Source organism: Saccopteryx leptura, chromosome X (assembly GCF_036850995.1).
Source record: "Saccopteryx leptura isolate mSacLep1 chromosome X, mSacLep1_pri_phased_curated, whole genome shotgun sequence".
In the NCBI taxonomy this organism is placed as follows: Eukaryota; Metazoa; Chordata; class Mammalia; order Chiroptera; family Emballonuridae; genus Saccopteryx; species Saccopteryx leptura.
Window position 1 is genome coordinate 9,051,925 of NC_089516.1, and position 11,986 is coordinate 9,063,910.

At 45.3% G+C, this 11,986-nt stretch overlaps 1 protein-coding gene across 3 annotated transcripts in view; it reads left to right on the forward strand.

Moving 5' to 3' along the window:
- The window catches only part of CA5B (carbonic anhydrase 5B), a 125,489-nt gene extending 117,181 nt beyond the window's left edge, over positions 1-8,308 (forward strand). For all 3 annotated transcript variants that reach the window (XM_066356244.1, XM_066356245.1, XM_066356243.1), the window contains exon 8: positions 6,676-8,308. In XM_066356244.1, coding sequence (XP_066212341.1) covers positions 6,676-6,855 — 180 coding nt within the window. In that variant the 3' untranslated portion in view covers positions 6,856-8,308. The remainder of the gene's footprint in view (positions 1-6,675) is intronic.
- Positions 8,309-11,986: the final 3,678 nt, after the last annotated feature.

The window sequence follows — 11,986 nt, forward strand, 5'->3', positions numbered from 1 at the left end:
TCCTTGGTGAGTTCAGCTGCTGCACTCAGTGCCTGGAGGCAGGGCTGCCAGCCTTTGATGGTGGTGTCTAATTGTTTAGAGAGATATGCCACGGGGCGGTATGTAGGCCCCACAGGTTGAGTCAGTACTCCAATTGCATTACTGTCCTTTTCATCAGTGAAAAGGTGGAAGGGGCATCTGGGGTCAGGTAAAGCGAGAGGGGGAGAGGATATGAGGGCATTTTGAAGGGTAGAGAAAGCCCTTTTATGGTGTTGGGGGATGTGAGAAGTCCTGTGGGAGTCTCTTTTACAGCCTCGTAGAGGGGTTTGGCTAAGAGAGTGAAATTGGGAATCCAGTGTCGAAAGAAGCCTATTAGACCGAAGAAAGAATCTGATCAGTGGTGGTAGGTGGTTGGAGGCTGCGGAGGGTCTGAGTTCAATCTAGAGTGAGTCCTCGGGTGGTGGGAGTCAAGGCAATGCCCAGATAGACTATGGACTGAGAGTGAAGTTGAGCCTTAGTAGAGGAGACATGATAGCTTTCACGGCAAGGAAGTTAAGAAGGGTGGTGGTGTGTTTCCTTGAGGCAGACAGGGAGGGGCTGCAGAGAAGTAGGTCATCTACATATTGCAAGAGGGTACTTGTCTCCAGATCACATGCAGCTAAATCCTGAGCTAGCACCTGCGCAAACAGGTGTGGGCTGTCCCTGAACCCCTGGGGTAGGACAGTCCACGTAAGCTGTTGGGCTGCACTAGTGTCCAGGTCAGTCCAAGTAAAGGCAACAGAAAGTAAGAGTCAGGGTGTAGAGGAATGGTAAAGAAGGCATCCTTGAGGTCTAGGACCATGAAGTGAGTAGTGTCTGAGGGAATGTGTGAAAGTAACGTGTATGGATTAGGGACCACCGGATGGAGGGGGACAACTGCCTCATTGATTAGGTGTAAGTCTTGTACGAGGCGGTAGGCCCCTGAGGGTTTTTGAACAGGAAGGATAAGGGTATTGTAGGGAGAGTCCATAGGGATGAATAGGCCTTGATTTAAGAGGCAGGTAATTATGGGTTTAAGGCCCTGTCGATGATTTGCCGCAATGGGGAATTGGGGCCTAGATGGGAATTGGGAGGGATTCTTCAAGCGGATGTGTACAGGTGGGTGATGGGTTGCTACCACTGGGGTCGAGATGTCCCAAATTTGGGGGTTGACAATGTCTGGTGAAATAGGGGGTGTGATTGAGATAGGGTGATCTGTGGTGGTGGGAGAGCCTTCAGCCAGGAGTGGTAGGAGTAGGTGGGAAGTTGCTGTCAGTTGGATAGTGGCTCCGAGACTTTGTAGAATGTCCTGACCCAGGAGGGGTACAGGGCATGAGGGCATAACTAAGAACGAGTGTGAAAGGGGGATTCCATCCAAACTGCATGTCAGGAGTGGTGTGTGAAGGGGAAAGAAGGGGTCCCATCAACTCCTATAACCGAGACCCATGAGGGAACTAGAGGTCCAGAGTGTGATGGTAAAACAGAGAAGATAGCCCCTGTGTCCACAAGAAATGGGATGGACTTACCCGCTACCTGCAGCATACCCTGGGCTCGGCGAGGGTGATGGGGGTCTTTGAATCTGTACTGTGTCAGTTGTCCATGAGACCGACAAGTTTGAGCGATGGGTCCGCCTGGCTGGCTTGCCCTCCCATTTGGGTGGCTTGTCCTCCGCATAGAGGCGCCAAAGAAAAGCCTGTTACCTGAAGGGGACAATCGATTCACCAGTGGCCAGGCTACTTGCAATCAGGGCAAGGTTTAGTGGGTGGCCTCAGGCAGGGGCCCTGCCGGGCCCAGTAATCCTCTTTGCCACATTTAAAGCAAGCTTCTGGTGAGGTTCCTCTTTGCGGCCCGGACTTGGGTCGGGCACCTCCTAAACCTTGCCCCTGTTGCTCTGCCTGCCTCAGGGCTGCCACAAGAGCCTGGGTTTGGAGCATTACTTTTTGCTGCATGAGGGCCTGGTGAGCAGCCTCGGCCTTTTCCTCCTGACCATTAAAAACTTTACATGCCATGTTCATCAGGTCTCGGATAGGGGTTTGGGGCCCTCTTCCGCCTTTTAAAGTTTCTTCCGAAAGTCTGGGGCTGATTGGGAAATGAAGTGAGTGGCTAATACAGTGGCCCCGGCATTGGAGGTAGGGTCTAAATGAGTATGGAGGACCATAGTGTCAGTGAGACGGTTCAACAAGAGGGCTGGGTTTTCCTCAGGCCCTTGAGTGATTTCTCTCAATTTGTCATAGTGAACTACCTTTTGGGTTGCACTCTGCATGCCAGCTATGAGACAGTCAACCATTTGGTCTCATCGCCTCCTACCTGTTTGTCCCATCTGGTAATCCCAGTTGGGGTCCGTGTCAGGGACCACCTGTATCCCACCTGGAATTTGGTCATTTGCGAGGTGAACCTGATCGGCATGAGTCCGTGCCGCTGTCCGGATTCAGTCCTGTTCGTCGGGGGTAAGGGTAGAAAACATGATAACATAGAGATCATCCAAGTGAGGTCATATGCCTGAGTGAGATATTGGAATTCCTTGGTATGGGCGGTAGGATTAGAAGAGTAGGAGCCTAAACGCTTTTCGATTGCAGACAGATCAGAGAGGGGAAAAGGAACATGAACCTGAACAACTTCTTCCACTCTGGCCACCTTGCAGAGAGGGCAGAGAAGGTTGTCTCCCTCTGGTGGCTCGGAGCAGGATCTGGTGTGAGCACTGACAGGGGAGGAGAGAGAGGGACGGGTATCTGCAGGCAAATGAGAAACAGGACCCGGTGAAGGGAGAGGAGGACCCTGATAGGGCAGAGGGGATTGTGCAGAAGGGAGAGAGAGTTCCTCAAGGGGGTCGGTGAAGGAGGAAAGATCAGAAGTGGAGGGTTTAGCTGAGGGTTCTCTGGCTAAAAGGACCTGTGCCATAGAGCAGACGGCACAGAGATTAGGACGGGGGCGCAAATACCAGAAGCCCTGAATGTAAGGGATCTCTGACCATTTCCCAGTTCTCTGGCAATAGTTCTGTAAATAAGTGAGGGTGTTAAAGTCAAAAGTCCCTTCAGGAGGCCACCTGGTCTGGTTATCCAGTGGGTACTGTGGCCAGGCCACAGTGGAGAAGATCAGTTTCTTCTTCTTTAGGGAGGGTTCTATTTTTGAGAAATTCCAGATAAGGCACCCTAGGAGTGTTTTTGAGTTAAGTTTAGATTCCTGTGCCCCCATGGCTGCCCTCAGCCTTGGGGTGATCAGAGATGAGAATTGGCATCCCACAACTCAATCTCTGGCTACCGGACAGTCAGGCAGAGGGAGTGTCCGGGACGTCTCCACAGGCACACACGCACTTGGAAAGGGTAGGAGGTCCCTGACGCAGCTGCAATTACGTACAGGGAGTCTCGGAGTCAGAAAGAACGGAAGGGAGGCTGGAGGCAGGGGACATACTGCACCATGTGCCAAAGTAGGTGAGAGGTCAGAGGTCCCTGGTCATCCTCGGAAGGGAAGGGGAGAGGAATGGCCATTGCAGGCTCAAGCTCCTCCCGGGTTTCTTCACTAAATGTAAGGTATTTTCTGCTGAGGAAGAAAGAAGGACATAGCCACCAAGTATGGACAAGCAAAAGCTTTATTTAGAGCACTCCTGGGCGAGGTTCACTGGTCCGCAAGACAGGGGCCAGGGAAGTCACGCAGCTTCTCCTGCCGGGGGGTAATTTATAGCATGGCTAGGGTGGTGTAGGTGTGATAGGTTGTGGTGAAATTTCATTGGCTGACAGACAGTTGTCTTTTTTCAAAACGCTCCTGGGCTGTTTCTTTTGGTGGTCATGGGCACCAAAAGGGTGGTTGGTTCCTCATGTGACCTTCTCCCATTGCCAACCGACCTCACAGGTATGTCCTTCTACTGTTTTTTTTGTTTTGTTTTTAAGATTTCATTTATTGACTATAGAGAAAGGAGAGAGAGAGAGAGAGAGAGAGAGAGAGAGAGAGAAAGGTGGGGAAGTGGGGAGGAATAGGAAGCATCAACTCATAGTAGTTGCTTTTTGTATGTGCCTTTACTGGGCAAGCCCAGGGATTTGAACTGGTGACTAGTGTTCCAGGTTGATGCTCTTTCCACTGTGCCATCACAGGTCAGGCTCCTTCTGGTGTTTTATATGTATAAATATACGTAACTTTTTAAACAAAATGAAATCATTCTGCATGAACCATTTTGCTGCCTTTTTTTACTCAGATATGTGGAAGATCATATATTGAATAGATAATAGCATTTATAGGGCCAGTGGCTGCTGCCATCAGGGCTGTAAGGCCTGTGGCCGCTGCCGTTTTGGCCATTCACGTGCAGGTTCTCATTAGATTTAGGTGGATGGTAAAGAAACTGTGGAGCCAAAAAATGGTGGGCCATTCCTTTATTAAAGTCTCGCACTGGCCCACAAGCAAACAGGCAGGGAAGACCTCTTCCCTCTCTTTCATTGGCTCCCAAAGCCCTGACACATTCTCCAGTTCTACAACCAAGAGAATCTTCTCTGATTCCTCTAAGAATCAAAGGCCCCCACAAGCCTCAGTAGAGCTCGCAAAGCCCCTCAGCTCTGGTTCCCCATCTGTACACCTTCTCTTTCCCTGCCAACATGGCTTCTCTCTCCTTCTTTCTTCTTTCTTGCAAAACTGGCTTCTTCTTCAGCACTCTGCATTCTCTCTGCTCTCCCTGCAAAACTGGCTGGCCCCACACAGACCTTTCTCCAGCAAACATTAGCAAAACAATGGCCCTTCCCAAGCAGGAAGGTAATCCACAATTTGCAATCAACAGCCTGCTCTATGGGCAAGCACACACGTGGCTTCCCAGTGCCATTTTTTAATGCTAAAAGTGAGCAAACTCAAAAAAATTCAAATTTTACAAACTCATTTGCCCTACAGTATTATCTTAGATATCTTTTTTTTTTTTTTCTTTTTTTTTTTTTTTTTTTTTGGTATTTTTCTGAAGTTGGAAACGGGGAGGCAGTCAGACAGTCAGACAGACTCCTGCATGTGCCCGACCGGGATCCACCTGGCATGCCCACCAGGGGTCGATGCTCTGCCCATCTGGGGCGTCACTCTGTTGCAACCAGAGCCATTCTAGCGCCTGAGGCAGAGGCCATGGAGCCATCCCCAGCACCGGGGCCAACTTTGCTCCAATGGAGCCTTGGCTGCAGGAAGGGAAGAGAGAGACAGAGAGGAAGTAGAGGGGGAGGGGTGGAGAAGCAGATGGGCGCTTCTCCTGTGTGCCCTGGCCAGGAATCGAACCCAGGACTCCTGCACGCCAGGCTGGTGCTCTACCACTGAGCCAACTGGCCAGGGTCTTGGATATCGTTTTTAATGGCTATGTACTAGTCCATTTTATAGATCTAATGTAACTTATTGATGTTTGGGCTATTTCTAATCGTTGTAATTTGTCAAATAAAAATAAACCTTGTTACTTGTACACGTTCCTTATCATGAGGGTATAACACAGGTGTACATTTGTAAGTATGGTAACTTGTTTGGTCCTTGCTTCTGGTCCCAGTCCTGCCTCTGTGTCTCTAGTTAGTCTGAAGTTTTTGATCCAAACGAATCTTTACAGGCTCGCCTACTGTGCCTCAGGTTGATCTCCTCCAAGTTGTAGTGAACCTGATTGAATAACGAGAAAGGCTGTGAACAGGTTTTCCGAACTGACTTCCAAGTCAAGTGTCCACAGTGTAGTCGCTCAGAAAGCCAAGGCACTACTGGCTGATGCTATTGTCACATTGAGGAACCCTTGTTTGGGGTTGTTCTTTTTGTACTGAGCTGCTGTGTCCAATACATTAGCCACTAGACCCATGTGACCATTTACATTTAAATATAAATACATTAAAATGAACATTAAATAAAAAGTTCACTTTCTTAGTCAACACTGGCCACAATTCAAGTGCTCAGTAGCTATATGTGGCTTGTGGCTACCCTAAGGGACTGCAGAGGCTCTGGCCATCATTTCAGAAACTAAGGACAGTGTCAACAAGGGGCCCACGGCCTGTTAAGGGAGCCACGTGCTTTGCCTCACCCATAGTGTCTAGGTATGGTAAGCAATTAAGAACAAATTATGTTAGGCCCTGGCTGGGTAGCTCAGTTGGTTAGAGTGTCATCCCAGTGCACCAAGGTTCAATCACTGGTCAGGGCACATACAAGAGACAACCAATGAATGCATAAATAAGGGAAACAACACATCAACATTTCTCTTTCCTCTCTCTCTTTTTCCCTCCCTCTCTGTGTCTCTCTAAAGTCAATCAATCAATAAAATGTTTTTTTAAAAAAGAATACATTGTTAACAATTCAGTTAAAATTTGACAAAACAAAACACTTTCGGCGCTGGTACTCGGCCTTTCCTTTTTCATTCTGTGGGCTGTTTTGTGCATTACAAGATGAGGTTCCTGGAATCAAAGATGAAGTAACTCGTTCTTGGCAAATGGCTACTATGTGGGGGAGAGGGCCTTTGACCTCCCTCCCACAGTCCTCGGGTCCCGAGTGCCTGGCTGGTTTCACCACCTCCTGCTGCTTTCCTCCCCACACAACATCTTCCTCACTGTACAGCGGCGAGAGCATCTTACCCTGAAATAAGTTCTCCTTCCCCGGCCAATCTTAGAGGAATGTTTCAGAGTTGTAGAAATGAAAGTAATTTTCGTGCACTGAAGCTGTTTTTCCATGGAAATTATTTATGCTTCCTGTTTCTATTTCAAGCTCGAGCAATTTCGGACCCTCCTTTTCACTTCCGAGGGGGAGAAAGAGAAAAGAATGGTGGACAACTTCCGCCCCCTCCAGCCCCTCATGAATCGCACGGTCCGCTCATCCTTCCGTCATGATTATGTGCTTAATATACGAGCGCAACCCAAGTCGTCGGCCAGCCAAGCAAGCCCCTAAGACAACCACATCTAGGTGATGTTTTGCTTTAATACGTAAGAGCTTTTAAAAATTTGTTAACTGAGACTATTCTAAACATCTGCGTTTAATACTAATTATTGATGTGCATTTCTTGGTATGGCAGTGACCCTTCAGTCTTTTATTGATAATGATATTTTATCACTGAAGTAGCAGCAAGAGACACAAGTTTCTCTTACAACCTGTTGATATGATAATGTCTTTTTATATCTGACATTTGAGCTGTCTGTCCTTTTTATGTTTATCAATTGGTGGTGGCATAGAGAGAATAATCAAAATATTTCACTACAGACACTGACCATCCAGAACGCAGGCTCTCAGGAAGAGCTGCAGTCTGGCTCTTCGGAGCTCAGCACTCACTGTGGTTTCAGGTGCATTTGATTTCAAAATATGGATGACATTTCTTTTTAAGGCCATCTCAATGAGCATATTTGCCCTGATCTTTAGTTATCTTGCATGCTGTGCTTACTTACTTACTATCAACATTTTGTAATCCTAAGGAAACAAAGATTTGCTGATATCGGGAAATACCTTTGCATTTCTAAACATCAGATATTTTACTTAAAGGTTTGATCATATAGAAAGCAAAAGCAGTATAGGACATTTTAAAGAAAATTCTTGAAGTGCTTAGGACTTAGAATTCTTTCATGATATATTTATAGAAGTATTATTCAAATAACTAGTAATATAATCTATAGTTTATACTTTATTTTTGCATTATTTGTACACAGTTTCATAGACTATGATATTAGAACTATCTTGGCTTCCCTTTAAAACTGTCTGAACTTTATTTTATTTCATTTGTGGAGGTTCCATGCAAAGATCAAAATAAATTTCCCAATTTATACAGTGGCTCAGAAGACTTTTGCTGCAGTAGTGGGGGAAGAACTTCTCAGGCAGGCTAAAATCTAGATAATTATACATATTGCAAGGAATTCACACCACTGTTGCCCTTGTTTGTAAATATCTTGTAATGTCTCTAATTGCCAATAATCCTGTGTTCAATATTGTATTAACTAGTAGTATTTCTTAAATTAATATGCTAGTCATCTGGTCTGCAAGATAGGGTTGGATAAATACACTTAACACTACTGAACTGTACACTGAAAAAGGTTAAGATGGCAAGTTTTATGCTGTGTTATTTTACCACAATGAAAAATGAATAATGATTCAGGAGGAAGAGCAGATAGAGTTGGAGTTGTATGTGTAAGTTTAGGGGGGTATCTCTGCTCTAAAGGGGATTGGAAGGGGGATGAAGGCATTTGCTTCTAGGGTGCCTGCCTTTTCTGGGAAAGGGAGGCAACTCTACTCTGGGAAACGAATACAATTCCCAAAAAGATAAATGTGGGCAAAAACATTTATGTTAACTTAACTGATCTGTTTCAAACCACAGTTATCTTTAAAAGGGTAAACACGGCCCTGTCCGGTTGGCTCAGTGATAAGAGCGTCAGCCTGGCATGCGGGGGACCCGGGTTCGATTCCCGGCCAGGGCACACAGGAGAGGCACCCATCTGCTTCTCCACCCCTCCCCCTCTCCTTCCTCTCTGTCTCTCTCTTCCCCTCCCGCAGCCAAGGCTCCATTGGAGCAAAGATGGCCCGGGCGCTGAGGATGGCTCTGTGGCCTCTGCCTCAGGCGCTAGAATGGCTCTGGTTGCAACAGAGTGACGCCCCAGATGGGCAGGCATCTCCCCCTGGTGGGCGTGCCAGGTGGATCCCAGTCGGGCGCATGTGGGAGTCTGACTGCCTCCCTGTTTCCAACTTCAGAAAAATAAAAGGGTAAACACAAGATATGCATTATTTCTTTCACACGGATTTCCCTCCTAGGCTTCTTGTAGACTCTTAATGCAAAATTCTCTTGCAGTGAGTCTAAGCTGGAGCAAGAAGCAATATACAGAATGCTCAACTTACCCTTACGTCTTAGGGATACAAAGGATGTACAGTTAACCCTTGAACAACACAGTTTGAAAGGCGCGGGTCCGCTTATCTGTGAATTTTTTTCCTCACTAAATACGTACAGTACTGTAAATGTGTTTTCTCTTATGATTTTAACATTTTCTTTTCTCTAACTTACTTTATTGTAAGAATGCAGTATATAACATACAAAATATGTATCAATCAACTATTTATGTTATCATCTAGGCTTCTAGTCAACAGAAGGCTATTAGTAGTTCAGTTTTGGGGGAGTCACAAGTTATACACAGATTTTTGACTGCTCAGGGGTGTCAGTGCTCCACCCCTGCAGTGTTGAAGGGTTGACTGTACAGGGTGGGGATAAAGTACATTTATAGTTGTTGTATGGCAAATAATACAATAATTAATAAAGAACAGTACAGGGATAAAGCGTTTCCCGTACTCACAACTGTAAACCTACGTTTGCCCATCCTGTATTTATATGATGTTTCTCACTTTGCCACTCCAGATTTACTTAAACCTCATGTTCTGGGTGTAATTATTAACAGCACCCGGTTTCATTTTCAACCATGTCCTGGTGTGCGTGATAAATTCTTGGTCACCTTCCCTGCAGAAGTTACGGAAGCTACCTTGGGGGTGTGGTTTCACGCATGCCTTAGTCGTCGGCTCCCCAGAAGGATGATATGGGTGCCCTGGCTCCTGACACCCTAGCAGGAGAGTTTTTATGTCTTCAGTGCCTCCAAAGGTATTTTACTGGGACCTTCCTAGACCTGAAGGCAGAAAATCGAAGGGCTTGAGAAGGAATTTTGTATTAATAATACTAGATTAATAAAACCATTTCTTTGTAATATTAATATTTGTTGAATGATTTTTTCTTCCTATTTGTTGTTTTGAGTATGGAAGACGTCTATAAAGTTAGCGAGACATCCTTTAACATGTAGATCAGAAAGTGACTGGAAACCTCCTAAGGATGGACTAGGGAGCAGGAATGGAAAGAGCCACCCGGTGTTCCTTAGCTCACCTCTTTCTGTGAAAGCGGAGCACGATCTGCTGACATCACCAGTAGGGCAGCTGCCAGCCCCTTTCTCCCTTCCCAGGGCTACGTGGGCTAGGGTAATGTTGGCTATTCTGAAACCAGGCATCCACCACAAAAACAATTTAGTAAGCTGTCTTTCTGGAGGACACATTCTTTTTTTTTTTTTTTTTTTTTTTTTTTTTTTTAGCAAGCAAGAGCCAGATGGACAGGAAGGGAGAGAGTTGAGAAGCACCAACTTGTAGTTGCAGCACTTTTAGATGTCCACTGATTGCTTCTCACATGTACCTTGTGTGTGTGTGTGTGGGGGGGCTCCAACCAAGCCAGTGACCCCTTGCTCAAGCCAGCAACCATGGGGTCATGGCTGCGATCCCATGCTCAAGCTGGTGACCTTGGGGTTATTTTGCTATTTTAAGTTATAACTGTTATCTGGAAAATATATAAAGCCCTTGACATAACATTGAAGGTTGGAGAAACTTGAGACCCCATTGTATGTCCTTGAACAAATCTAATACTGAAATTAAGAGTAGGTAAAGAATGAAGTTTTCTTTCCCAAGGATTTCTGCATTGACCATTGAGTGGATCCTAACACCATTGTCCTGCTATAGCAAGAAAAAAAACGAATTGAAAGAGTCCAGACTTGGCTTTCAGAGAGTGTACATTTTTTCCTTTCATCCTTTTATGCTCGCAGTGAGCAAAAAAGAAAGAAAGAAATTATGGATTATTCTTTGGTCAGTTTATAATTAAAATTTGTATTACTAATAACATTATCTACTACATCATTTATATAAGTAAAATATTTTATTTTTAATCAGGTATTTTCAACTGACAACATAAAATAAAAATTTAGATATTTTTCCATAGAAGAAGGATAAGCTAAAATATACATACTTGAGAATAAGTAGATGTTGTAATTCAGGCACTAAGAAAAATAGAAAATACATGTTATATTGCAGAATAAAGATAACCTTGGAATATCATAGCAGAAAGTATCTTTGTTATTAAATTTTTACATACCTTATTTTCATCTTAATATTTATCAATTCTGCCTGACCTGTGGTGGTGCAGTGGATAAATCGTCGACCTGGAATGCTGAGGTCCTCGGTTCGAAACACTGGGTTTGCCCGGTCAAGGCACATACAGGAAGCAATTATGAGTTGCTCCCCTCCTTTCTCTCTCTACTCTCTATAAAATTGATAAAATCTTAAAAAAATATTTATCAATTCAAATGATGGTAAGTATAGTTTGGATATGGAATTGGTTTTTGAAATTAAGGGTATCTTCCTAGAAGACATGCTTTCTTATTGTCATTACCTGAAGGTCTGTTACAACTTATAAGAAATGTTACAGCAAACCAAACAGTGATGTTTTCAGAATGGCAGTAATACTCAGCATAAGTCCTGGTCACAGGAAACAGCAAAATTGGCGATTTACACAGCTATATTCTGTGCCACTCAGGGCATTCTCGAATTTGGGAATGTACCGGTAACTTAAGTCTCTAGCTTCAAGGAGTTTAAGATTTAGTGCAAGAAGCAGACTTGTGAAAGAAAACAAAATGCAACTTAGTGTGACTGGTGTTATGAAAAGTTAAATACCTATGCTGGGAGCGCAGGCAGGGCAAATACCTAACCCACTCTTGAGGGGGTCGGCGAGTTTTCACACTGGTGATGCTGTAACACGAATGTGTCAGGGCCAGTTGCTATTGCCAAGCACTATGCCAACAGGTAGCATACCTTTGGGAACTGTTCTTCCTATCTCGCTTTTTACAGATGAGAAAACTGAGGACTAGATATTAAGGAATTTACTCAAGATCAGAGAGCCAAGGCTTGAGTTTCCTAGTACATCCAATTCCAAAGCCATGGCCCTAGTTACGGATGCAGTGAGCTGGGCAAGATGAACCTGGAAGTGTGTTGACTCCCAGTGTCTCTGGAAGGGAGTCCAGCCAGGCTCATGCAGTTTGGCTTTGGTGAGATGACTCCAAGGAGAAACTAGGGGAAGCAGGGGCAGTTTACTCAGAGAATAGCTCAGTAATTTTGATTTGGAGGACAGAGGAACAAAGCTAGGCCGGAGAGGAGAGTTAAACTCACCCCTACAGCTAGCAGGCGGGACTGGAAGGGACCCAGTCTGGAGCTTTGTCTGTGGTGCTAAGTGGACTCGCGGAAGGAGGAG